General features: G+C 40.5%; 3 protein-coding genes across 5 annotated transcripts; 1 reads left to right on the top strand and 2 right to left on the bottom strand.

Annotated features, from left to right (window-relative positions):
* Positions 1–450: 450 nt before the first annotated feature.
* LOC129756249 (rRNA methyltransferase 2, mitochondrial-like) lies at positions 451–27,604 on the bottom strand. 2 transcript variants are annotated; one of them, XM_055753057.1, is made up of 4 exons: positions 27,293–27,604; positions 27,022–27,223; positions 26,580–26,956; positions 451–469 (listed from the first exon to the last, which is right to left on the bottom strand). In XM_055753057.1, the coding sequence occupies exons 1-3, from the start codon at positions 27,439–27,441 to the stop codon at positions 26,588–26,590; spliced, it is 720 nt and encodes a 239-aa protein (XP_055609032.1). In that variant the 5' UTR covers positions 27,442–27,604; the 3' UTR covers positions 451–469; positions 26,580–26,587. The 2 variants fall into 2 exon arrangements, with proteins under 2 accessions (XP_055609032.1, XP_055609031.1); XM_055753056.1 differs by lacking the exon at positions 451–469 and having other exon boundaries at positions 26,546–26,956.
* On the bottom strand, positions 19,560–21,061 carry LOC129756248 (uncharacterized). Its single transcript, XM_055753055.1, has 2 exons — positions 20,345–21,061; positions 19,560–20,229 (listed from the first exon to the last, which is right to left on the bottom strand). The coding sequence occupies exons 1-2, from the start codon at positions 20,799–20,801 to the stop codon at positions 19,730–19,732; spliced, it is 957 nt and encodes a 318-aa protein (XP_055609030.1). The 5' UTR covers positions 20,802–21,061; the 3' UTR covers positions 19,560–19,729.
* Positions 23,002–25,799, top strand: LOC129756247 (uridine 5'-monophosphate synthase-like). 2 transcript variants are annotated; one of them, XM_055753054.1, is made up of 4 exons: positions 23,002–23,252; positions 23,430–23,659; positions 23,737–24,016; positions 24,580–25,799. In XM_055753054.1, exons 2-4 carry the CDS (start codon positions 23,516–23,518, stop codon positions 25,620–25,622), a joined length of 1,467 nt encoding a protein of 488 aa, XP_055609029.1. In that variant the 5' UTR covers positions 23,002–23,252; positions 23,430–23,515; the 3' UTR covers positions 25,623–25,799. The 2 variants fall into 2 exon arrangements, with proteins under 2 accessions (XP_055609029.1, XP_055609028.1); XM_055753053.1 differs by having other exon boundaries at positions 23,002–23,332.
* Positions 27,605–27,637: the final 33 nt, after the last annotated feature.

The raw sequence follows: 27,637 nt of genomic DNA, 5'->3' as shown, positions 1-27,637 counted from the left end.
CCCATTACCAGGCTCGGTTCTACAGAAGAAACAAATGTGATGTTGATTTTTCAGTGCAAAATATTCAATTTTCCCATACAAACCTAAAAGTTCAAATTTACTCATGTAAACGTTACTTAAAAATTCTGCAAAAAATCATGGATGAGTTTTGGACCAAAACGAAGCTTTTAAGACCCCAGGGTTTGAGGTATTCGAAAATGACCCCAAATCGACTCAGTCTAATGCACAGGTCATCCAATTTTTTCTGTAGAAGCGATTTTTCTGTGATATTTTCTTGTATGCGAGCAGATAACAATGAATTTGTTTAAAGGATGTATTTATTTAAATCAATTTTACCCTATCAGATATGCAGAACTATATTGTAATTTATTTGTTTTCTCCAACAGTTCTTTCGCAGAAAAAATATTCCGATTCCGAGAAGCAATAAACGTCGTGAAAAGCCTCTCCGGCACCTAATTTGCATCAGAATCTGAAAATTACAAAAAAATAAAAAAAATAAATCAAATACAACCATTGATTGATTTTTTATAATAACTTACAATAAACCAGTGATTGAAATCCTCACCAATTTTCTCATCAGAGGCATTCAAAATACACACTTTGAGGCCTCGCATAGCTATACAGGAGACGATACATATACATTCATTCAAACCTCCCCCCATGAGGAGGATCTGCTCTGAGAGACACTATCCGTTTGCTGCCCCGAACGAACTCTCTCAACGTTCGGTTGCTACATGATGCATGAAGAAGACGAGGCACACATACTCATTTACGTTGTTGAATTTGAATAACTCGAGCCGACCGCAAAGGTTGAGGCAACAACAAAAACAACCGAACTTATTGCGTTGCACGGCCCGCAACGTATTGTGAAAGAGGGGGGAAGAAAAAGAAATGAAAAAACTAGCTGCCTGCGTGCGGTTGCTGTGCAATAATAGCAATAGCAGAAAAACCTCACGCATTCGATCCAGGCACAAACGAGGAGACTCGGGTTTGCTCTGCCTTTTGAATTCGGTTCCCTCAAGGTTGTGACAGGAGATGAGTGAGAGCCATTCGTTTGGTTTTTTGGATTCGCTGCCTCGAATGTATATTGCTTCATGAAGGCGGCCATGTTGAGAGCGTATACATCATCGGTTTTGTCGTTTTCGCTGCCTCAAAGCAACCTTTGCTTCCGAGTAAAGCGTTGAGCGAGAGATGGTTGATCAACTCATGCTCAGCAAAATTCAATCACTGCAATAAACCGTTCATCGCCACGATTGATGATTTCTCATGAAAATTGCAAATTTTTCCTATCTCCAGTTCTAGTTGCTTTTGTGGTGAATCGTTGCAAGTTTCAAGCGACATTGTCAACAAGCTTTGGAAAAAAATATAATTGCTTTAAATCCAATAAATTAATATTTTACTTTTCATATATGCTCCGTTGAGTTCAATCGAAACCAAAATAAAAACAATGCAGTTGACCGACGATAGAATTTCAAATGCCAGTCACTTAAAATTCAAGTGATTAAGGAGTGAATATTGGATCGCTCACTTAAAATTCAAGTCAGTGTCAAGTGAAATGTACATGAGCCACTTGAAATGAAGAAATTCACTTGTCCCTTACTTTTAAGTGAATTCTCAAGTGTATTTTAAGTGTGAATTTGGGTTCAGTGTAGTCATGCTAGGCACCCAACAGTGATGTCAATTGAATTTATTGTTTTTCAATGACAAAAAAATGCTCCCATTCAACACATAATATTTTTTTGTCTTATAAGATACCAAGTTACAGTCTTCGATAAAGTTGTTCAGCCGAAAATTTCCTTTAGAGATTTTATAAATTGGCACAAAAACCAGGCAAAAAGCAGGCTCGGTTCTACAGAAAGAAACAAAAATGATGTTGATTTTTCAGTACAAAATATTCAATTTTCCCATACAAACCTAAAAGTTCAATTTACTCATGTAAACGTTACTTTAAAATTCTCCTAAAACATGATGGATGAGTTTTGAATCAAAACGAAGTTTTTAAGACCCCAGGGTTTGAGAAATTAAAAAAAAACCCAAATCGACTCAGTCTAATATCACAAGCCCATAATTGGTCACTGAACAGGGGTGTAGCAATACTATCTGCTTTGCCAAAAAAATTTTGAGAAATTTGTTTATAGCTGTATCCAGCGGTGGTCAGAAATTTTTGCCAGTTGACCACTCGCGTATCAGATTGGATGGTCAAGGGATTCCAAGTGGACTGTAATCAACGAAATTTTGGATGCACCAGCGTGAGTTGGTATGGAGGAAACATCTTACCTTGGATCAAGTCTTATCTGGTGAATAGACAACAGTACGTGTCTGTCAATTCTTTGTGCTCTGTACCCTTTCAAGCGTCTTCCGGAGTGCCTCTAGGCAGTCACTTGGGACCTTTGCTTTTCATTCTTCTTATAAAGAATTTGCCGGACTCCCTTTCGGATGCTTTCGTACTGATTTACGCAGATGATAGGAAACTATTTTTGCCAGTAAATAGGATAGAAGATTGGTCAGAATCAAGCTGAAAGTAAATAATTCAAAATGCGCAGTGGGCGATTATGAAGCAGCATCTTCTTAACCCTCATCCGCATTAGATTTCATTACCCTAATCAGCACTTGTGGTGTCAATTTGACACCACAAGCTCAAATCGTTATAACTTTTGGCGTGTTAGACCGATTTAAACAAAACTTACATCAAAAGAAACCTTGTAATGTCAGTAAAATATGTTTAGAACATTATATATAGCTAAAGTTACTAGTTTTCTCGTTATTCAGCATGAAAGAAAAAAAAATCCGAAAAAACATGCCTCGCGAAAACTGCTGTAGTTCATATGTTACACGTCCAAAAAAATATTTGCCTTATGCATATGAAAGCTGAAGTTAATGCCTACATCATGAAGACAAGAAATATTCTTTTCAATTTTTTTTAATGAAATGGTCACAAAAAGTTCAAAAAAGTGGTCTAAAAAACCTACTTTTCATTCGATAGCTAGTAAATACTGTTTGAGCGATGGTAGAGTTTTGAAAAAAATATGACTACAAAATGTATTAAAATTCCAACATTTTGCTGTCTTTAGATTTTTGATGCAACAAAAATTGAATTTACTGGAATTTTTCAAAGTTCACTACTTTGCGCGATTTTTTAACAAATTGAAATTTCATCTGTTTTTGTGGTCCACCGTCATGTTGTACCCGGATTATCAGTGCTTTTACTTTGTTTGGACCAACCAAGAGTATATTTATTGGAAAGCACATTTAATCTACATTCTAGTGAGGTGCTGCAATTCACGCTGTGAGATTTCACAAAAATATGAAAATTATAAACATAAAATCATTCCTGAATTTCGAGAACTACAAGCACCTCGTCCAGCAAAATGTGTGTGTTTGCTCTCCGAGTAGGTAAGTTGGGTGGTGGTTCGGGCAGAGAGCGAAGCCGACAGACCAAGGAATACACGACACGACACGCATCGTTATTTCGTCTGTTCGTATTCGAGCGACGAGTGTTAAGAACCATCTTTGGCGGCGTACAGGAGAACGGAGTTTGGAGACGAAGGATGATCCACGAGCTCGCGCGACTCTACGGCGAACCCTTTATCCAGAAGGTGATGAAGGCTGGCCGGATACGCTGGGCAGAACATGTTGCGAGAATGCCGGACGACTGTCCTGCATAACAGGTGTTCGCTACGAATCCCGTAGGAACGAAATGAGCAGGGGCGCAACGAGCGAGGTGGTTAGACCAAGTGGAGCGTGATCTGGCGGATGTGGGATGTCCTAGAAATTGGAGAACGGTTGCCATGGACCGAGTGAGTTTTAGGAGTTATGTTTGTCAAGTTACTACGAAAATAAATAAATAAATAATACTTAAAAAAATAACAGCAACAATAAACAACCATAGGCAGACAGAATTGGATCATCGATCAGTGATCGAGTGAGTGTGTGAGTGCGTGAGTAAGAAAAGTGATTGAGTGAATAAGAAACTAAAAATCGGGTAGCTCCTCACTCAGTTGTGAATTCCAACTGGAGGAGGAACGCCTCTCTTTCAAATCTTTTTTCTTTAACTCTCGCAGCAGCGCTGTCAAACACAATCTTTGCCCCGTTGGGGGAGAAACCAACCGACAATTTCGGTTTTACTCTCGCTGTTGAAAACGTTTCAGCGTAACTCATGAAAATTGAGTGATTTTCGAAACATTGACTTGAGATAATATGAGCTTCGAAGACCGAACGCAGCTCATGAGTCACTGGAGGCAGCACTAAGAGGTGAAGTTTGATTAGTTATGTCACGAGACTCATAGAATAAGCCTCCAAAATACCTCGTGCTGTGCTTCGATAAAGCATAGCTAATCTTAAATCTGGATGCACTGTATATTATACCACAGCGCTCCTAGTGGTCGGATCTGGAATGTTTTGACATTACTTTATTTTGGAATGTTGCCTCTATCATTGAAAATTTCATTACGATTCGTTTTGTTCCAAAAAAGTTACACGTGATGGAAGCTGCGATACGAAAATTAATTTTGGACACCCACGTCAAAAACCCGACGTGGTCGGGTTCGAAAATCGCGAAATCTGTAAAGATGGTCAAATCGACCGTGTGCAGGGTTCTCAAACGTTTCCGTGAGATGCATACTATCGATCGGCAGGTTCATACTAAGCGTTATAGTGGATTTAAGGATCGGAAACTGCATTTGAAGGTGTTGAGAGCGATCAAGGTAAACCCAGGGCAGTTGGACTATGATATCATCAAGAAATTCAATGCCGACGATCTTATGGGGCCAGTAAGCAACCAAACCGGACATGTACTAGCCAAAGGGCGTGCCCGAAAGTTATACAACAAGGTTCTAACGAAGAACGACGGATGCATCCTCATGGATGACGAAACGTACGTGAAGATGAATTTTGGGCAGCTTCTAGGTCAACAATTAAAAAAACAAAATCACTGGTCGGGGTTCAAATTCGTTTTTGCCGATAAGTTTGCAAAAAAGTCTGGAAAGATATTTGCAGCAGCGAACGAAAAACTTCGGTTTTTGTGACAAACAAGACCATGGACTTCAAAATGTAGGTACAAGGAGGAGTGCCTGAGAAAACATATTCTTCCTTACATTAGATCTCACAAAGGACCAGTAAAGTTTGGTCAGATTTGGCAAGCTGCCACTACAGTAAAGAGGTACTACAGTGGTATCGAGACAACGGAGTGGATTTAAACCCACCCTCCGCCTTATCAAAAAATATTGGACAATTGTCAAGCAGAAGATGAAGAAGAACGGTAGGACGACTCGTCTCTTTGGGCCCAGAAGTACAGTTTATTTGTTTATTCAATCAACGGACCAAGTATAGGTCCAAATGACGACTTAAAGTTAAAGTTACATAAAATTTACATCTAATTAACGATTTCTTGATATTCTTAAAACATTTCTTCGGAAAACACTCCGCGAATCGTCGAAGTCGAAGAGCTCGGAAAAGCGGTTGAACGTTTTCATTACACCGATGAATGCACTATTGGCTCCATAGTTGTTCAATCGAATGGGGACATACAGTTGAAGTGAAGGTCCTGGATTCTCAGTCCATGGGGTCTCACACTAAGAGGAATAGCTTCCAGTAGCGTAGGACAATCGATACGCGATGTCAGTAGATCGGCGACAAAAAATGATCGTGTTGCATTCCTTCGGGCTTGAAGAGTATCCATGTCTATAAGACGACATCGATGTTCGTAGCCTGGCATGTGGAACGGGTCTTGCCAGTTAAGGTGTCTGAGGGCATAACGCAAAAAGCGCCTCTGGATAGCCTCGAGCCGCTCATTACCGTTCTGGTAGTAAGGACACCAGACAGCTGAGGCGTATTCGAGGATGGATCGAACTATGCTGCAATACAAGCTCTTCAGGCAATACACGTCCTTGAATTCCTTGGCCACTCGAAATAAAAATCCGAGGCTTCTAGAAGCTTTATCGACGACGTAGTTCGTATGTGTTTTGAATTCCAGCTTACGGTCGAGTATTACGCCCAAATCATTTATGTGGTCCACCCGCGCAATGGACTCATCTCCTAAGAAGTACTCCGCGCAAAAAGGCTGCCGTCTTCGTGAGAAACTGATGACTGCACATTTACTGCGATTCAAAGGCAGGCAGTTGATGTCGCACCACTGCAGTGGACTGTGCGAAAAGATTAAACTGGTTTTGCAGAAAATCAATGTCGTCCTGACCGTTTATGGCGTAGAACAGTTTAAGATCATCAGCATAACAAAGTTTCGGGCCGTTAAGGAGTGTGAGCACATCGTTAAAATAGATTAAGAAGATAATCGGTCCTAAGTGACTACCTTGGGGCACACCAGAGGAAGCAGAGAACTGGCTGGAGAGAGTGTCTCCAGTGCGAACTGTCAATCTACGTCCAGTTAAGTAACTGCGGAACCAGCCAAGTAAAGGTCCGCAGAATCCTAAGCGCCCAAGCTTACCAATGGTGATATCGTGGTTCACCTTATCAAACGCTGCTGACAAATCAGTATAAATGGCGTCAGTTTGAGACTTAGCAGCAAAACTTTCGTGTACATAAGAGGTGAATGTCAACAGGTTAGTTGTCGTAGAGCGTTTGGGCATAAAACCGTGCTGATTGATTGAAAAATTTTGCTTACAATACGAGAAAATCGGATCCATGACGACTAATTCGAATAGTTTGGAGATTGCACATAAAGCAGAAATTCCTCTATAGTTGTTGATATCTCTCCGGTCCCCCTTTTTATGGACTGGAAACATGTAGGCTTCCTTCCACAGTGAAGGGTAGGTGGCTCTGTCAAGAGAAGCTTGGAAGATGAGTCTTACAGGTGTCAGTAAAACAGGAATAAATCGTTTTAAAAAGGTAGATGGTATACCGTCCGGGCCAGTAGAGAGGGAGTTTTTGAGCTTTGCCGCTGCTTTAGATATGACCGCATCCTCTACAACAGCGGTCGGGGAACCGGGGTAAATTACCCCAAATGGGGTAAAAGTGAAATTCTTGGGGGTAACAGAAAAAAAATTTGTGAGTGAAAAGTGTATATTTTCATTTTGCAATTTTATGAACTTAATGGTGCATAATATAAAGATACTGAAAAAAATTCGATTTCGTGTTTTTGCTCTTCGTCATGGGGTAATATCAACTTAAATAAAAATGTTTTGGGGTAATGATTCAAAAAGTTCCCCGACCCCTGCTCTACAACAATCGTGCTTATGCTGAAGCCGAGTGGCGAAACATTCCTAACAGCACTCTCCACGTGTTCTGGGGATGTTGAAGCAGTAGCAAAGGTACTCGAGAATTTTTTAGCAAAGAGAGCACAGATTCCGCCATCAGAGTTCGCAGTGTTGCCATCCAGAAACATTTGAGTTGGAATACCAGGTTCATTCCGATGACTTTTGACATGCTTCCAGAACGATTTTGGGTTGGACTTGAGGTTACGTTGCACTCGAAAAAGATAATTTTGATAACAACGCTTACTGGCTTTTTTATAAGCGGAGTTCAGTCTTCGATATACACTGTATCAAAAAATTGTCCGTACAGCACGTACCTTGAAATCCAAACAATCAAAAAGTGCACTTTTTCAGTCAATAAAAATACTACAAATACATCATTCGCTGCAGAAACTAGTCCTTTTTGTAGATCAGTATTAAAAATGCGTATGAATTAAACCTTAAAAATAATCCAAATACTTTTGTATAGAAAGTCCCAAAAACGACGTCAAAAAATTGTCCGTACACTGAGGCCTTTGTCAAATATTAGTCAAGTAAACAGTTATGTGTCAGTCTGTCAAACGCAGAAACGTCAGTTGAATCTCAGCAAAGACAATTTCTAGTGGTCTGAGCGATAAATACGGTAAAATGAACTTTATTTAGCATAAATCAGTAGATTTCAACAATTTGTGGATTAAATTAACGAAAAATGTCTGTTCCTCTGATTTCCCTGACAATGATGCGATGGTGGCGATCCGTAAGCTTCAGTTTGCAGCCTCTTCTTGGAGTAGTGTCCAGGGAGTTAGCCTTCTTAAAGTTCTGAAGGACATACTGAACCGACGATCGGGGCCGTTTTACTATACCTGCAATTTCGGACAAGCTTTTACCGTCATTCTTCAGGTCAACAATATGTTTCCGGATGTCAACGAGTACTTTTTTGTGAGGAGCAGACATTTTCTTGTTAATTTTTGTGGATTTAATTAACGGGAAAATGTCTGCTTCTCACAAAAAAAAACCCGTTGACATCAGGAAACACGAAAATCTACTGATTTATGCTAAATAAAGTTCATTTTACCGTATTTATCGCTCAGACCACTGCACTATGGGGCAGCTCCATACAATGAGGCGGCAAAAAGTATGATTTGGTATTTTGGACTATATTGTTATTTTTGAAAATTGTGTATGAAAATTACTATTTTAACTATCTTAAAATGAATTCTAACAAGCATTTTGCATAAATAGCATTTAAAGTACGATGCTGGGTGTTATTTTTTACCCTACTTTTTATTTCTTTTGAAAGCCAGGTTTTGGACTAATTGATCATCAAATGATAAATAACATCAAAACATTTCATGAAACTCAAGAGAAAAATGTGTGAAATGATTGATCAATCATAAGAAACATTTTTTTGACAAACCAATATCAATTTTATTGAATTTTTATTCATAAATGGGTAAAAATTACCCATTTGCATGATATTTTCAGCTTTATTTGACTATAACTCAAAAAACGGTGCTTTAAGGTGCCTGGAATCTCTTTCATTGTATTTTTAGGACTTGAAAATAGATCTTGATAGTGAAAAGAGTATGGGGAAATGCGGGGATTTTTTTTGGCAAGCCTTTAAAGTTTTTGATTTTCGAAAAAAATAATTATTTACTCATTTTTATCATAGATCAATTTAGAGTGTTAACATTTTGAATGGTTCAAATGATAGCTTTTAATATAAGCTTTCATATGATGTACTTTGAATTTAAGAAAAAAATGTTTTCCATAGAAATATACGTGATTTAAATTTTTTTCGTCATCATATAAATTTTTCAATTTTTCAAAGTCTGATGTCTGTGGTGCGCTCAGTATTCAAGATAATGAGTTGAAAAACTGGGAATATCTTAGTTTAATATTAAGTTATGAACTAGTAAAAATAAAAAAGCGATCCGATAAAGTTCAGTTTTTGACTTTTTGCCGCCTCAAACCCCATAGTGCACTGGAAATTGTCTTTGCTGAGATTCAACTGACGTTTCTGCGTTTGACAGACTGACACATAACTGTCTAATATTTGACAAAGGCCTCAGTGTACGGACAATTTTTTGACGTCGTTTTTGGGACTTTGTATACATAATGAATTGGATTATTTTTAAGGTTTAATTCATACGCATTTTTAATACTGATCTACAAAAAGGACTAGTTTCTGCAGCGAATGATGTATTTGTAGTATTTTTATTGACTGAAAAAGTGCACTTTTTGATTATTTGGATTTCAAGGTACGTGCTGTACGGACAATTTTTTGATACAGTGTACATCCTTAGTTTGGGAGGATTTGAGCTTATGGTTATTTCTAAGAGCACATCTCTTCGCCGTCTTCAGTCGACGCAGTTCTTTCGTAAACCAAGGAGTCCGCAAATTCCCGGAAGACGTTCGCTTTGGCACGTGGCGGTCGATAACGTAATTTAAGATATGCGAAAAGGTTTCGGCCGCAGCATTGGGATTCAATAGATTGAGTTCAGATTCCCAGTCGATGGTGACCAGGATAAGGGAGATAGCATCGAAATCCGCTTTCTTGAAGTCGAGATAGAAAGGTGCTGATTTTTCGACAGAAGCACGCAATCCAGTGACTTCGAGCGAAACCATTAGAGCTGGATGATGCTGAACTGCCTTAACGAACGGAGCAGGAGCCGATTCAATGGTCGAAACGCGAGACCCATCGCTAGCAAAGCAGAGATCCAACATACGGCCGTTTTCGTTAGTAACTCTGTTAATTTGACGCAAGGTTGCCGTACTCAGGGAGTCTAGTATGATGTTTTAAGGAACCGAGAATGTAGAGCGCACAGGATCCGGGTACAAAAAGCTACCATGGTTGGAGCACTACTTCAAACCGGGCAAATTGAAGTTACCAATGACGAGAATATCGTCTTCGGGTGCGCAGAGAGAACTCACTTTGGATATGCAGCGAGAAAGAGACTCCGCCCGGGTTACATCTCGTGTGCGATCAGGGGGCAGGTACAGCACGCATACGTAAAGTTTTCGGTTGCCAAGATCGATGTCAATATCGTCAATAAGCAGTGCATGGAAATTGGATTTAACAGCAATTAAAACTCCACCTCCAGTGTTCTTCTTACTATTAAGGGGACTGCGGTCACAACGAAAAACAACGTAATCTGGTCCAAATATCTGACTCGAGATAGTACGGTCGTTCAGCCATGTTTCCGTGAAAGCGACAACGTCGTAGCAGGAACAAGAGCTGGCGAGCAGATAATCTGCTATACAGGAGTTTAAACCCCCGACATTCTGGTAGTACATGGTGAGTGAATCATAAGATTCCATCGCAGACCTAGAGCCTTGAACGCTGGAAGGGGAGGAACCATCAGGCGGAGGAAAACGTTTAGGAGGGCTATACTTGCCTGAGCTCACAGGCTGGAGAACCCCTATGCCACAGACGAACTCAGGGCCAGGACGACTGATGACGTTGACGTTGACGGTTCAAATTTTCAGTTGATTGACTCTTGATATATCCACTTGATAACCATACTTTGTCTGTTTTTTTTTATTTTTGAAACGGCTGAAATTTAACAAATTTTTTGATGGTCGCCCTCTTCAGAATTTCATCAGCACTTTCGCCGGAATTCCGATTTTAAACAAATTGTAAAACTTCCTATAATAATTTTCTTTAGACTCTCGAAGTAAAGTCGACCCACAGTGTTTCCCCCTGTAAAATTTATTCATCGTAGAACGATGACGTTGCCCATGCAGTCACGAATTCCGATGGCTTCCACTACTGACATCGTTCACAATTGCACATTGTATCTCAAATGCTCTTCATTCGAATTCATTACTTTTCATCTGTAGATGTTACTCGTTGCTGGCGTTTTATGGTGGTATTCTTTTTGAATGAGACAATTTATTTGTTTTCAATTATCGGATGAAAGCGATCTTGCCTGTCAGACTATGAATCCGAAAGGAAAAAAACACTTGCGTACATATACCACATTTTAAGCTCGCCTGCAGGTGCTTATTTCTTTATTTTGAATTTTGTTTTTGTTGCAAGCTTTTTTTCTGTTTCATATCCCAAAAAAGCGGGTTAAGCTGATCTTCCGGTCGCTTGAAGTCGGTTGAAAGGGCAGATGATGGATGTTTTTTACCGGTTATGCAAAAACCTGTTCTTGTCCCACGTACATATTTGATCATGCTGAGCCTAATGCCGACGCTCACAGTGTTTACTTGTGCCTATGACTTCAAAATTTGATATTTTATGCGTTCGAATAGCTTTGAATTTCCCATGGCGCAAACTGATGAAATAAAATAAATAGGTACTTTACCAGCTACCCATACTAATAGTTACAACGTTTTCAATGTCATTACGGATCGAGGAATGGGTTTTGTTGCTTCCTCCATTCGCTGAGTCGCGGTTGTTTTTGCTTCTCGAAAAAAAAACGGCTTTACTGATGACTCAAACAATGATCGTCTTATTAACATTAGTCCTAACTTAAGCATTCGATGGGCACGGTTAGCTCTTATTCACTCGGAATTCTATGGAATGCATGGATGATGCTTGCGTATCATATAGCTGTATTTGAGATAGATGAACAAGTAACGATCATTCAGGGGTAGTATCCATCCATTGGGTCATAAGATATGATGACGTATCAAGTGGATCTTGAACAAGAATACTTTTAATAAGTAGTTAAGAAAGCACAAATTTTGAATATATCACTATACCAAATACATACTGTCAGAGTCAGGTACATTTTTTCGGATATCTCAGTTCAACAGAATAGCAGTTCGCAGAAAAACTTAATTGGTAGCATCATTTACGCAAATGAATGCATTTAAACATGCTGTAAGAAATCCTTGATATGAGAGAAAAATTGTCTAGACACCACGCTGTCTTTTTTGGTCAATAAAACGACAAACTCGACATATCCAAAAATTGTCCACATTATAAATATTGGTGATTCTCCTCAATCGAACGCACTATTAACTTAATAAATCTATGAGGATCTAAAAGTTTTAGACTAAAACAACTTTTTTTTTGGAGATTTTCAAACAAAATAAACGAACAAAATTTTAAAATTTCTACTAACAAATTTACCATGTTTAAGGTTAGTCGTATTAATTTTTTTTGTGGCGTTTAAATAGCTGTGTGAAGCTGACGCTGAAAAGGAAATGTGAGTAGAGGGGTCCGGAAAATAAAAGTTTAGAGTAGACATTTTAGAATAGTAAGCGATCTTGAGATGTTGCTTATACCATCCTGCACTTACTTAAGTCCGCTTCGAATGAATATGAACTTAATGCAGCACAAAATAGTAGACTAACCCCTTATGACCAGTTGGAGGAAATACGTTGGCGGGTTAAGACAGGTCGCTCACTTTACTTCCAACGAAACTAACTACAGTTTTAAATTTATAACAATAAAATAAAATGGACAGCCACAAACATTGCTCATGCTTAACTCATCAACAATAATTGCAACACTAGTAAGGGGGTCGTTACCACTGGCTTAGGACAGGTTTTACTCATCCTACTGCCTTCGAACTGTTCGAAACGATAGAAAATCCTGAAAAGGTACCTAAACACAAAGAACAGACGTACAAGGTCAAACAAAAAAAGTGTGTAAATTTCAAATACTGACATCCAAAATGAAATGTTGAAAATTGGAACTGCTGATCTCTAAATTTCGTGGGCAGTAACCTCGTGCTCTCCAAAGAATTGAAGAGCCGCAAATTTGACATCGTAGCGTTGAAGGAGGTATGCTGGAAGGGCCCCACGATACTAACGTGCTTTGGGTAGTTCCACCTCCTCTTGGTCCAGGGCGGAAACGTGTCTGCAAGTCCGGCGTATTGCAGATGTAAGGCCAAGAGAACTACCACTGAACCCACTAGAGGCCGTCGACGGGTCTGCAGACCCGCGCGGAAGAAGTGGTGCACCCGAGTACTTAGGTACCAGTACTTGGGTTTGAGAGTGAGGGTCCAACACGCGTCCGGGGGGTCATGCTCCTGAAATGCGGACGTGACCGGAGGGAGAGCGATCGCCAACTCGTTTTGCGTTTCGGTGGATAAAGACCCGACTCGAAAAACGAGTAGATGCGCAAAGTGGTGACCAATGGTGGACCGATCACTTAGATACGTGTTTTACACGTTAGTGTCAGTGAGGCACAGTTTTATGCTGGAGGTGTCAGGGTTCGACACGCGTTTCGGGAATTGTTGCGCCCGAACCGCGAGTGCGACCTGATGAGGGCGTTCTACAGCTCGATTTGCGCTTCGGGGAGTAAAGCACCCGACTTGAAAATTGAGTAGTCGCGCTGAGTGGTGACTTAAGTCAACACTAGAGAGTTCGGAGGAGTCTGAGTTTAGGAGGCTTGCCTCCTGACCCATATGTTCGAAGAGAGAAAGTGTCGTCGACAACTCGCTTTGTATTTCGGGACATCCTGGACTAGATCCACAAAGCTTGTAGTTGCGCTACATGGGAACCTCATTCACACGATGAGATGCCGTGTCCTAACTCGCCAGAGGAGGGGTTGCGTTTCGAGTTGTGTTAGAATGAGGTATTGCTGACAGAGGATTCGGAAACGAGTATTGCCTTGGAGCGCTTTAGCGCGAAATGACCTCCCATTATTGAAGTATAGTGTGTCAAACAGTTCGAGGTGGGAACAAAGGTCAGTGGCCCCAGGTGGACTTTATGGCGTAGGGGGTACAGTGTTCCTACAGTGTTTCCTACAGTGTATCATAAGTCGTCCAATTGCACCCATGGACCCAGAGTAGCAAACTGGGGGGACGCGGTGGCTCGCCGTGCCTGGGAATGCAATCCGTAAAATGGATTTACCACCTGGGTTAACAACTAATTAAAAAAAAAAAAGCGAACGTACCCAGATGGTCGTGCTGTCTACTAGAGCTGCGGTGGCCGATCAACCCACGAATGTGCCAGTTGAGAATCAAGGGCCGGTTCTTCAACATCAGCATCATCAACGTGCACAGCCCTCACCTAGGAAGTACAGGTGACGCCAAAGACGAACTTTACGAGCAGCTGAAGCCTGAATACGATGGCTGCCCAGAACATGATATCAAGATCGTCATCGGGGATTTTAACGCTCATGTCGTCGGCCAGGAGGAGGAATTCAAACCGACAATTGGAAGGTTCAGTGCGCACCAGCTGACCAACGAATACGGCCTCAGAATAATAGATTTCGCCGCCTTCAAACGAATGGCCGTATGTGGTAATTTTTTCCAGCATCGCCTTCCACACAAGAACACATTGAGATAAACGTACCAAACGCAATCACAGATCGACCAGGTTTTGCTAGAAGGCAGGCACTTTTCGGGCATTATCGACGTCAGATCCTGCCGAGGCGCCATCATCGAGTCAGACCATTATCTGGTGATGATGATGATGAAGATGCGCCCAAAACTCTCCGTAGTGAACAACATACGAAACCAACGTCCGCCTCGGTTAAATATCGCACGACTTAAGCAACCTGAGGTCGCGGCAGACTACGCACAATCGCTCGAAGCAGCGCTGCCGGCAGAGGGCGAACTTGACGAAGCCCTCTTGAGGACTGTTGGGATACCATCAAGACAGCCATCACCAGTGCTGCGGAGAACGTCATCGGTTATGTGGAGCGAACTCGGCGGAACGACTGGTTCGACGAGGAGTGAAGGAGGGTGAAGGACGAAGAGAATGCCGGGCGGGGAACAGCAGAGCAAAGAGGCACCCGTCGAAATGTGGAAAATCATCGACAGCGGAAGAGGCAGCGAGGCTGAATTTTTCAGGAGAAAATGCAGCTGCATCATTCCCGAAAAACACGAAAGTCCTATCAGAACTGAACGCATCCCGCAAAGGCTTCATGTCGAAAGCCGAAATGTGCCGAGGTAAGGACGGAGGCATCCTCACGGACTATCGTGAGGTGATCAAAAGGTGGAAGCAGCACTTCGATGAACACCTGAACGGCGTACATGCGGAAGATCAAGACAGTGGAGGAAGAAATATCGCCGGCGTAGCCAACGACGTAGAGTAGCCACTCCCAACGATGAGTGAAGTAAAGGAAGCCATCGGCCCGCACAAGTTGGCCGATTGCCTACACCGGTTGATGGTTCGGATCTGGAACACAGAACAGCTACCGGATCAGTGGAAGGAGGGGGTAATATGCCCCATCTACAAGAAGGGCGACAAATTGGACTGTGAGAACTAGCGAGCTATTACTGTCCTAAATGTCGCCTACAAAGTGCTGTCCCGAATCCTATTCCGCCGCCTAACGCCACAAGTAAACAGGTTCGTGGGAAGTCATCAGGCCGGCTTCATGGCTTATCTGCTTTGCCGACGACATTGATATAGTCGGCAGACCATATGCGACAGTGGAGAAGATCTATCACAAACTGAAACGCGAAGCAGGAAGGATTGGGTGGATGATTAATACGTCCAAGACGAAGTATATGCTGGCCTGCGGACCGAGACCGACTGAGCCCGCTTGACCAGTAATAACAAAGTCACGATCGACGGCGACGAGTTGGAGATAGTCGAAGACTTTGTCTATATCGGCTCACTGGTGATCGCAGACACCAGCCGTGATATCCGTTATCAGCGGAAGTCGTGCCTACTCTGGACTCCTCAAGCTACTGGGGTCGAGAAGACTTAGCCCCCGCACAAAGTGTAACTTTTCCACAACGCTCATTTCACTAGTTGTCCTCTACGGGCACGGCGGCGGCGTGCAAGAGAACAGAGTGTGAAGGCGAAGGATGATCCTCGCTTGCTTTTGGAAATTTATTCCTGAGAAACATGCTATCTAATGATGGGTGATACGGTCTAAATTTGGCCAATATCAACTTGACGTATTTCTTTCAATTATGCATTTAAAAAACCTGAACACTCCTCATTTTGAAGGTGTGTGTGTGTGTGTGTGTGTGTGTGTGTGTGTGTAGAATGATGCTCCTATTTTGATTTTGGAATTCCCTCTTCAGTTGTCAAAATGCCGTCCAAGGAAGAAGAGCAGCGTATCAAAATTTTGCTCGCGCATCGCGAAAACCCGAGCTACTCGCACGCAAAGCTGGCAAAATCGCTTCGCCAAATCAACCGTTACAAAAGTAATTAAGTGTTTGGGGAACGTTTGTCGACAGCCAGGAAGTCTGGATCGGGGGGAAATCGAAAAACTGGAAGCCACTGAGACGACAAAGAGAGTTGCCGGTAGTTTCAAGCAAAACCCTAACCTCTCTCTCCGAGATGCCGCAAATAAGCTGGGTGTATCGTCCACAACCGTGCATCGAGCCAAAAAAACGAGCCGGACTATCGACTTAAAAGAAGATAGTGACTCCAAATCACGATGATAAACAAAATAAGACGGCCAAAGCGCGATCCCGGAGGCTGTACACGACGATGCTGACGAAGTTTGACTGCGTGGTAATGGACGACGAAACCTACGTCAAAGCCGACTACAAGCAGCTTCCGGGACAGGAGTTTTATACGGCAAAAGGAAGGGGAAAGGTAGCAGATATTTTCAAGCACATGAAACTGTCAAAGTTCGCGAAGAAATATCTGGTTTGACAAGCCATCTGTACTTGTAGCTTGAAAAGCAGCATTTTCATAGCTTTCGGGACTGTCAACCAAGAAATTTACGTGAAAGAGTGTTTGAATAAACGTCTGCTGCCTTTCCTGAAGAAACACAGTTGTTCCGTACTGTTTTGGCCGGATTTGACATCATGCCATTACGGTAAAAAGGCCATGGAGTGGTACGCCGCCAACAACGTGCAGGTGGTTCCCAAGGACAAGAACCCCCCCCCCCCCCCCCCCCCAACACGCCAGAGCTCCGCCCAGTTAAGAAATTCTGGGCTATTGTCAAGCGGGACCTAAAGAAGACCAAAAAACTGCTAAAGATGAGCAGCAGTTCAAGGCTAACTGGCTTTCAGCGGCGAAGAAGGTGGACAAGGTGGCTGTACAAAATCTGATGGCAGGGGTTAAGCGTAAGGCCCGACAATTCGGATTTGGAAAAGTGGAAGCCTAACTGAATATTTTTCCTGAATTTTATACTAATAAAACTTGAAAAAGAAATTTAATTTGATTTTTTTGAATAAATGATTTCATCGATTTACACGAGTTTTCCCTTGACCAAATTTTGACCGTATCACCCTTTATGGCTCAAAGGTATGCCAAATAGCCTTCCCTGTTAAGTATAACAAACTTTAAACGTGGGGAGGGCGGAGCACGTGTACGGTGTTTTTAAAGTGAACCATTTGAAGCTTTTGTAGAACTAACTACCCTCCCATCGGGTACCATCATGTCACCATCTACCGCCCAGACACCATTTACCGCCCAAAATCACCCTTTTGTTTGTATTTTTAAAAAACTGGGATGTTTTCTCCAAAAATAAGACCTGTGTTCTGTGTTGGCATCATTGTTCGATCATTTCACTGAAAAAACATCACTTAATTATGCCAACTATAGCCAGAAATTAAATGTTAAGTTTTTAGTTTCCGGTCAAATTGTTGAATTCGACGCCTGTTAGCGAACTAAGCATTACTGTATTCCTAGGGCAAAAAGGGTTTTTGTTTTCAAGATAGTACCTATTTGACCTAAAATCGACTTGAAACGATAGTTTTATTTTCGTAGAATAGATTTGCATCGAAAAATTTCCGATTTTTTCAATAGTTGTTGTTTTTTGAAGCGTTTAGTGATGGGCGGTAATTGGTGTTTAAAAAAAAGTGTGGGTTCCTAATGACCGGTCACGCACAATTTCTTTGTTTTTAACGCATGTATTGTGTCAAATGTGTTAGTTATAAGAAGAATTTAGTTCGATTATGTTAGAAAATGATGTTTTATCGCTGAAAGTAACCGGTTACTTGAGGCTGTTTGCCTGGAATCATCATTTTGTCAGTCAACGCACTTTGTTACAATTTGTCAAAAATTTGCGGGAAAAATTTCACAAAATGTATTCTCTCAAGTTCCTCAAAATGCTTTTGACAGCTCGTTACATGGAAAATACTAAAAAGAACAGTTTCCGTGTTGTTAGATAGTTTTTCCTTAAGAAAACCTTATTGATACCTAAAAAAGTCGAGTGGGCGGTAATAGGGCCAGTTGAACACCTCAAAATTTAGTTAATTATTTTGAAAAGCGCACATTTTTCGCATTCCACTAAATTTTTAATTGAAAGTAGAGCAGTTTTGAGATGTAATGGAAAAGAAAGCGAATAAAAATCTGCCGTCGTTTTTTTATTACACATGTTTGAAGTTGAAAAACCGCTTAACTGGGCGGTAGATGGTGACATGATGGTATTTTCAAATGTGTGATTGTTGGAAAGCAGTGCAAGTATTTCAAAAACAAAATTTTAAGAGATTCTTAATATTAGTATCCATAAAAAGATCTATGAGCAAATAATCATAAGTATCCAAAGATTCTCAGAAACGGCTCCTAAAAGCTCAAAAACAAAGGATGCCTGTACGGTACCTACAAATCCAGAATGCATAATACTGCCACCTTGCGTTCAAGAAAGCTATAATTTAAACCTTTCATGCAATGTTTTGTGATACCACAATTCTTTAAAAATGCCTACAAAAGGTTCTATAGCGAAAAAGTTCTATAGGGAAAAGTGTTTCTATATGCGCCTATCGGGTTAAATGCGCCTTCAGCTGCCGTTTGACGAATCATATCTAATCAATGCATTTTCAGGGTAAAACGCTTTGAACATAAGAAATCAAAGAAATCATCAAAGAATTTCGTGGATTTATAAACTCAAAATTAAAAAAAAAAATCATGTAAGGTTCTGATACCTTTTCATGTTATATTTTGACCTTTAAAAATAATCTTGGATTGATTTTTGTTTCTAATTCAGTTGAACATCAAAAGAACAACAAATTTAAGTTTCAAGGAATCTTTGATAATAATTCGAAAATGGAGTGTTTTTGTATACTTACATCATTTTGAAAAATGTCCGTATCCAAAATAACAGGTTAAATAGAATACATTTATGATTTTTTTTTAATTTTTACTTTGAATCTAAGCCCTAATCAACATCTCAAGAGAGGTTTGAAGATCTCAAAACAGATTTGTTAGATTTTGTTTATGAATAAACTGATAGATTTGTGTAAAACTACGGCTTTTGCGTATGATAGTTATCTGTTTCTAGCATTTTCACTGAATTATACGAAAATATTACCAGAGAAACTTACATTTGAACTAAAAACATCGATAGGCGCATTTAGTCCACACGGTTTGAGGTTCGGCAATTCAAACAATTTTATAATAAAATCGTGTTCCCAATAACTTCAATGCATTGCAATCTATAGGTCACAGATGTCTGCTCATGTGTGTATACTATACACTGTATAAATATTTTTTGAAATATCTGATAAAATGATTTTGAGCATTTTCGTTTCTTTTTTCTAGATTCTAAACCCGGAGTCATATTTCACAAACTGTTTCTGTGAATTTATTTCATTGTGCAATTATCAGCTATTTGAAACATATTAAAATTACACGTTTATGTCTTAGGAAACGATAAAAGTAATTCTTCGAACAGAGAATTCGTAACATTAATTTTAAAGATACTTAACATAAAGTTTTACATGAGTCTACGTTTTGGAGGCATTTGCCTTTTCGGCTTCCTTGTCCATTTGCAGCTGTTTCAGCTGAGCCTTGTTGATCACATTCAAAACGTCCATTTGCGTCGAGTAGAACAAATAATCGTCCTTGATGGCACTGATCTGCGACATCACAAACTGACCCAAACTTCGAGCTCGGTCCGAATCGACGTTTATTTCGTAGGCTTCCGGTGTTACCGAGGAAGAATTTCGTTTCCCACCAGTACCGGGGATAACTGTCGTCAATTGCGGGGTACTGGGCATGAATGGATTTGTTGTAATTGTTTCCATCGTTATCGGACTTTCTTTGCGAGCCATTTTTACGTTTGGTGTCATCAATCCTTCGTTAAGGTCCGTTGTTTTGCGCTTCGAAATGACCCCGTCGGCATTGTTGATCTCGTAGATGATTTCCTCTTTGCTAATCGTGGTTGGAGTGATGATGTTTTGTTTACGGATCAATCTAGTTTCACCCTCATAATCTAAATTACCACCTAGAAAGAAAACGTATCGAGATTATAGAATTATTCAAATATGAACCAAGTGCTTTCAGGAATTATTATCAGTTTCTAGAATTTGATTTACATTTTGTAGTAAAAAACTACCCACCCTTTCCAACTGGGGTACTCTGGATCTCGTACACGATTTGGCCCCCGTCGTGTTCGATTTCGTAGGACTCTTCCACGGTATTTTCATAATCCCCCTCCGACTGGGGGTCATCTTCTTCATCGTGGATTGTGCGGGGTTTTATATGGTGCTTCAAAAATGCCAAATAGCTATACCACCAAACGGTGGGAGTATACTCGATGCCTCTGCTTTGGGCTTTCTTTAACTTTACCAGCTCCTGGCCAAACTGGGTGCGCATAGTTTGAATCTTCCGGAGGATGTCATTTGTGGTTGTCCCCGGGCGGTGGTCCTCCAGCAAATCGATTATGGTGTTTAGGGCCTTCTGACGTTCCGTTTTGTTGTAATATTTTGGATGACGCATATCATACAAAATCGGGTGCTCCTTATACAGCTTGAGAAGCACTTCAGCAGCTGAACGCTTCCAATCTGGAGAGGTCATGGTTACTCAACGGGTTTTTTTTACGAAAGTTCCTGAATGCAATGTTCAAATCTTGCACCGAAGCAATAGAGCTCACACTTGAACACGATTTAAGATTACAATCTTGCTTGGAAGAAGATTATTTCACGCGAGACCAGCAGCACAAAAGCTTGATTACGACTCAACTGCAAACAACTTGCAAACAAAATGGTGAAGCAGCTTGCATAAGGTAGTTGACCAACAGTGGCCCGCTCGAAACTGACAGCTTTAGATAGATTTCTTTAAAAATTAGGCTGACTTAAACAAGACTTCAAAAATTAAGTTTTTTATAAACGTAGAATCCGCATAATTTATAATTATTTATACTATAGATAGATCTATAAACTTTTAACTTATCTTTTTTTGAAATAGCAAGTTTGAAGTCCATAGTATGCAAAGTACCTTGGTACCATTCAACCCATTCAACTGACGTACGGGGACGATGGAAAAATGAAAACAAGCTGTCAGTTTCGAGTAAAGAAATTTGTACCCACACGCCACACACAAAGAGCGCCAGCATCGGTAGCATAAAAAACACAGCCCACTCTCGACTCCAATTGGATTTATGGTAACACAAAAGTAGTGGTGGAAGATATTGTATGAAAGTTCTTATAGGAACACCATCTGCGTATTGGGTGATAGGGTGCTTCAGTCTCAAGCTGAGATGGGAAAATTCTCCAATTTTTTGAGCTAATCTGTCTCTTAAGGAGACAACTTACTTCAATTTTATAATTTTTTGTACAAGAAGACTTTCAATACAGAAGAGTTGAGTAAATGTTAAAATGTTGGAGATATAAGTGATTTATTATTGTCTTATAAGGAATGAATATGTTGGAAATGAAAGTTTCATAATCAGTATGAGGAGAATTGGGAGCGTTTAAAAATCGACCTCAACAAAATTGTAAATCGGGCGTTTTAGGGATGAATCATCCCAGAGGATGAAAATCCCGTATAAAAAAAATTGTAAATCGCGGCTTATTAGAAAGCAAGAAAAAGAGAAATGTAACAGAACATTAAGTGAAAGCTATCTGAAATTCGAGCATGATTGAGCAACACAATAGCAATTATTCGAAGAGCTGTGGTTCAAATCTTTAAACTTTCATAAAATTGAGATTTAATGTTGCTCAGAAACAAAACATGAGGATTCAAGCAAAAGCCAGAACAAATCTCCAATCCTTCTTTTGTCACTCGGATTCTTAACATCGCGAGGGGGTGGGTAATAAAAAAATAATGCGAAAAACAAATAAATTGGAATATATTGCACGAAAGCTTGTATGCAATAAAATTGCAAACTATATCATTACACAAAATCTATAGGTAATTTTCTATCGAAAAAAAATGAATACAAAAGGTGCAATAACTCCCATTTTCCAAAAAAAAATTTTTGGTCTAGTAATCTTTCCGATATTTCAAATTTTTTTTTCCGAAATTTACATAAAATACTTAAAACTTCATATATTCCCGCCTTCGGGTTTTTGAAAATTTCGAAGGGGACGGGTGACAAAAGAAGAAATTAATATTTGTTCCAGCCTAAATAAAAATCAATAATTCTATGATTTTTTATTTTTTCAACAAACGCACGGGAAGGCTGTACAATCTGTATAATAGATAAGTTTTTTTGAGCTTGTTTGGGACTAACATAAAAGTATCGATAAGACCTGAAACTCTCCGCTGAGTAGCATGCTTTAAGCGCCCTTTCAAGAGCTGAGTAAGCTTTTAAAGTCTATCTGTCAATCTTTCAGATGCTTGTTTTTTTTCTAGTTGATCCTATAAAGATTTTTTTTAGCTGCTTGAGAATAGCTTACTTGATTTGACTGGCAATATTTCACTTTGTGCAAAACGTGCAAACATTTTTAGACATAAGTGATTACTGGAGTCAGCGTTACAAGTTACAAGGTTAAGTCACGTGACTCGCAGAAGAAGCTTCATTTTTCCCTATGGAAGGTTCAATTGTTCATGAAAAAAAATGTTTTAACTGGCGATTGTTAAAAGTTAAAATATATCATGGCTTATAGGTACATGACCCGCACCACTTCACGGTACCGCCTGGTGCGTGTGTGTGTCCCCCGAAACAGATGCCATCCACGCTGAGTAAACTATCCCGCTAATGTAATCAAAAACAAATTCCAACACACCGGCACCGGTATAATCGGTATAATAGAATAGCAACAGGCAGGCTGCTAGACTCGCTAGACTAGAATCCGCATCCGCGGGTATGCAAAAATGTGAGACGGGGAGCACATTCAACTCTTCTTCCAAGAGTAGGTAGTAGGCTGTTGCTGCCGATTTGAGTCTCGTTTATAGGTTAACACTTGTGTATGCTATCGATGAAGTTGGCGTAGGTTGAATCGGTTGGGGGGATCATAAAGAAAGGACACGCTCACTCGAGGTATTGCTTAGTCGGCATTCGTAGGGAACGGAAGCATTTTCAAGGTCGGTTTCTGGCAGTTTTCGGTTTCGAACATCATTCGATAAGCTAAGTGATTATTAGTTTGGTGTTTGTTGAGAGTGGTGTGAGTAGTTTATACTAATATTACTACCAGAGGGAGAAAACGAGTACTCATCACTGCACATTACATCCAATCTAATGCACTAATTGTAACTACGCAGTGTCAGCGAAACCACGTGAAAAGCACTCGATCCCCAAAGTTCGATATTCGCACCAAGGATCGTCATTTATCGTGCCCAACCACACCATGGACCAGACCAAGTTGAAGGAACTCGGCTTACGCCTGTTCGAGATCAATGCCTTCAAGTTCGGTGACTTCAAGATGAAGGTTGGGATTAACTCGCCGGTTTACTTCGATCTGCGGGTTATCGTCAGCTATCCGGATGTGATGGTATGTTTTCGCTCTTCTTCTTTTTGAAATTAACTTCAAAGGGTTTGTTCTAATGGGTTTCAAATTTCGCTATACAGGAAACGGTTGCCGAACTTTTGACCGAGTTTATTCGCAAAACGAAAGTCGACACCGGGGCGCATCTGTGTGGAGTTCCATACACGGCGCTCCCGGTAGCCACGCTGATTTCCATCAAGGCTAACAAACCGATGTTGATCCGCCGAAAGGAAGCTAAGACCTACGGGACCAAGAAGTTGATCGAGGGCAAGTTCAATGCCGGGGACAAGTGTCTCATCATCGAGGATGTCGTTACGTCCGGGTCCAGTATCCTGGACACAGTGAACGATCTACGGGCCGAGGGTGAGTTTTCTTGGAATATAGAGCATTTTAGTCTAAATCTCTGCTGCAGGAATTGTAGAACGCATAATGTAATCAGTTCCAATTGATCTAATGATAGGAACTGTTTTGAGTCGTGCTCGTGGGACTTGATTGTTGTTCGCCAGACTTGATTAATTTTGACAACTGATGGCGACCGGTTTGGAAAACACATACCGCTAAGGGCGTGTCGATTTTTGAACAAAGCATTGCCATTCTTTTTTTAAAGATGCTTACGCTTACGATAGCTTCATGTGAACGTAGATAACAGGAAAATAAATCCATACGATATTTTTTGTTCACTGGGTTATACACTGACTTTGTGCACCAACCACTCATGATCAAACACGTGCTTGATAAAACAATGTATGTAGGTAGTCGAGTTGTGCCATCAGTGCATCATCGGTTCTGATAAAGCATTTTAAAGCTTTTACTGTACTTTCAAGTGGCGTTCATCTAACATAGTTGAAAATCTCCTTACGTCATTCAAGCTGCTTGATGTTAACGCTAGAAAGTTTCATGTGCGTAATTTCTTTGACCCATTTCAGGCCTAGTCGTCACGGATGCCATCGTGGTGGTAGACCGGGAGCAGGGTGGTGTCCAGAACACGGAGGAGCAGGGCGTTCGTATGCACTCACTCTTCACGCTGTCGTTCCTGTTGAACGTGCTGCTCGATAAGGGCCTTATTGAGGACAAGACGGTACAATCGGTGGCCAAGTACATCGAATGTGCCCAAATCAAGAGCGATGGTTCATTCATGAACGGCAACGGCACCAAGGTGATCAACGAGCTCAGTCGAGTCGGGATGACGTACGAGGCTCGTGCTGATCTGGCCAAGTGTCCCATCAGCAAGGAGCTGATGAAGCTGATTGCGACCAAGAAAAGTACGCTCTGTCTGGCGGCGGATCTAACTCGTTCCGAAGACATTCTGAATCTGGTCGAACGTGTTGGACCGTACATCTGTATCCTGAAGACACACGTGGACATCGTAGAGGACTTTAACGAAAATTTCGTTAAATCTTTGCAATCGTTGGCCAAAAAGCACAATTTTATGATCATGGAGGATCGGAAATTTGCCGACATCGGTAACACAGTAGCTCTCCAATACTCGGGTGGACCGTTCAAAATTTCCAGGTGGGCTGATTTGGTAACGGTTCACTCGCTGCCCGGACAAGGTGTTCTGAAAGGATTAAAATCCGTATTAAATGATCCATCGCAGCAAAGAGGAGTCTTCCTGCTGGCTGAGATGAGTTCCCAGGGTAATTTGACAACGGCCCAGTACAGCGCTGCCACGATGAAGATTGCAACCGAAATGGAGAGTGAATTCGTGGCCGGTATCGTGTGTCAAAGCTCGGATCTGGTGGCGTTCCCCGGTCAACTGCAGCTGACTCCCGGAGTGAAAATCGAAGGCGGAGTTGATGGGATGGATCAGAAATATAACAGTCCGGAGCACGTGGTCAAGGAAAAGGGTGCGGACATTTGCGTTGTGGGACGAGGAATTATCGAGGCCAAGAATCAAGAGGATATGGCCAAGACCTATCGAGATCGCCTTTGGGCGGCCTATTGCGAGAGAGTCGGAGTCAGCGAATAGCAGTTGAATAAATATATCTGAAGAGTATTACCATAAGAAAAAATCGACTTGAGACCTAGCTGTTGGGTTTAAAACATTTCCATAAAACACAAAAACCATTCCCTGATGAAATCCGGAAACATTCAATATAGTCTATTGATTGAAATTGAAAATAAAAATTGGAGTTGTTTCAAAGTAGTTTTTTGTCGTTTTCGTTGTGCCAAAAATATCCACAAGTTCATGAGATAAATCAATTTATCTAAATAATTCTTTCTGAAAATATATCTTAGATCTAGACTTTGGAGACATTAAAAAAAATTATTGATAAGAAATATTAAAATGGTACTATGTTAAGATTCACATCATAAAAAAGAATCTAATTTCAGACATTATTTCACAATTTACTGTAAACATTGGATTTATATTCCGCTTTTGGGATTTAACCTTCTGTCCTAAATAAGGACATAGAATCAGGATCAATACAAGGATTGAAAATTCAGGTTCAAAACTCTTAATTCGATTGTAATGTCAAATTAAAATCTAGAATTTAAATTCAAAATTATGAATTGAGATTTATGTTGAAAATTTCAATTGAGAATTCCAATAAATGAAGATATTAGATTCAGAATTAATTTTCGTTTAACAAAGTAACAAACTTTCAACAATTAATGAAAATCATATATGTATTAATATTTTTAAATATATTTCTTTTAAAAAATTAAAAAAAACCTATAATTGAGGGGTTAAGAGTCGGTTTAAGAATTAGAAGGGATTCATAAATCCTTTGGACTTGAAATCCCGAAAAATAAAATGTTTAAGATTCGAAAATCAGAATTCCGCAAAACTTCAAGCATATCCATATTGAAATTAAGATAGTTAAGAATGATATAAGGAGTTTCGAAGAACTAAAACCCTTCTGTGTAATTTTAACATTGTAATCCAGCTAATAATCTATCTTAACAAAAATAATGGACTTACCCAAAACGCTACCGTTCTACTCCGATGAATCCCCTCGCAAGAATAAACGCCTCAGCGGAATCACTTCGACTGGCACGAGGCTTTATCCGTCGCACCTGTTCGTAGTATTTGGCCATATTCTTTTCCAACGTCGGCACCTCATTATTGTCCCAGATTTTGACTAGCAGCGAGGCATTTTTAGACGACATCAGGATGGCAAAGCGCAGAACCGAATAACATAGGGTAATGATGTTCTCCTGATCTAAGGAACGGACCCCAGTAGCATTGGGAGCCATATCGGAAAGTACACAATCTACTCGTCGATCTGCCAGTAGCTCCCGGATGCGGTTCTGCGTTTCCGGTCGAGTGAAATCTGAATTACCCAGAATTGTGGCGTGCTAGAAGTTACATTGTTTTTAGACAAATTTATTACATAGGAACTAAATATTTGAAGAAAAAGTACCTTGATCGGGTAAACCTGAAGCAAGTCAACCCCGATAACCATTCCTTTGGGTTTGTCTGCAAGCGACCCATCAGCATTAGACTGTTTGACCGCAATTTGAGACCAGGATCCCGGGGCAGCTCCACAATCGATAACGTTGAATCCAGGTTTGATGATACCGTATTTCTGGTCTATTTCTAACAGTTTGAAAGCACTTCGGCATCTTTGAGAGATCAAAACAAAAGAGAGGTCAAAAACCGGAAGTGGTTAGAAATTTGATTCTAAAATTTACCTGTAATTCAACATTTTGGCTCGTTCCACAAACGGATCGTTCAACTGTCGGGTGAGCCACTCTTGAGAACTTTTCTTCTTACCCTTCAAGTTGGAGGGAATCACTTTTGTGAAGCTTTGCGAGAAGGTATGAAGCCGGCGAGTCAACATTCTGAATGTTTTTGTTAAACCTGACCTAATTTTAGACGACAAATCATTTGTTCTTACTAGTTATACTTTTAATTACAATTTATTGTTAAACTTTTCACGGTTCAAAATTTTTGGGAGCAGTTCAAAGAAATGGCAAATTTTCCAATAAGATTCTAGCCTCAGCGTTTACAATCGCAGTTTATACACTGAGGAAAAT

This window comes from Uranotaenia lowii, chromosome 3 (assembly GCF_029784155.1).
Source record: "Uranotaenia lowii strain MFRU-FL chromosome 3, ASM2978415v1, whole genome shotgun sequence".
Classification (NCBI taxonomy): Eukaryota; Metazoa; Arthropoda; class Insecta; order Diptera; family Culicidae; genus Uranotaenia; species Uranotaenia lowii.
Note: the sequence above shows the minus strand (reverse complement) of the source record. Positions and strands in the feature narration are given on the sequence as shown.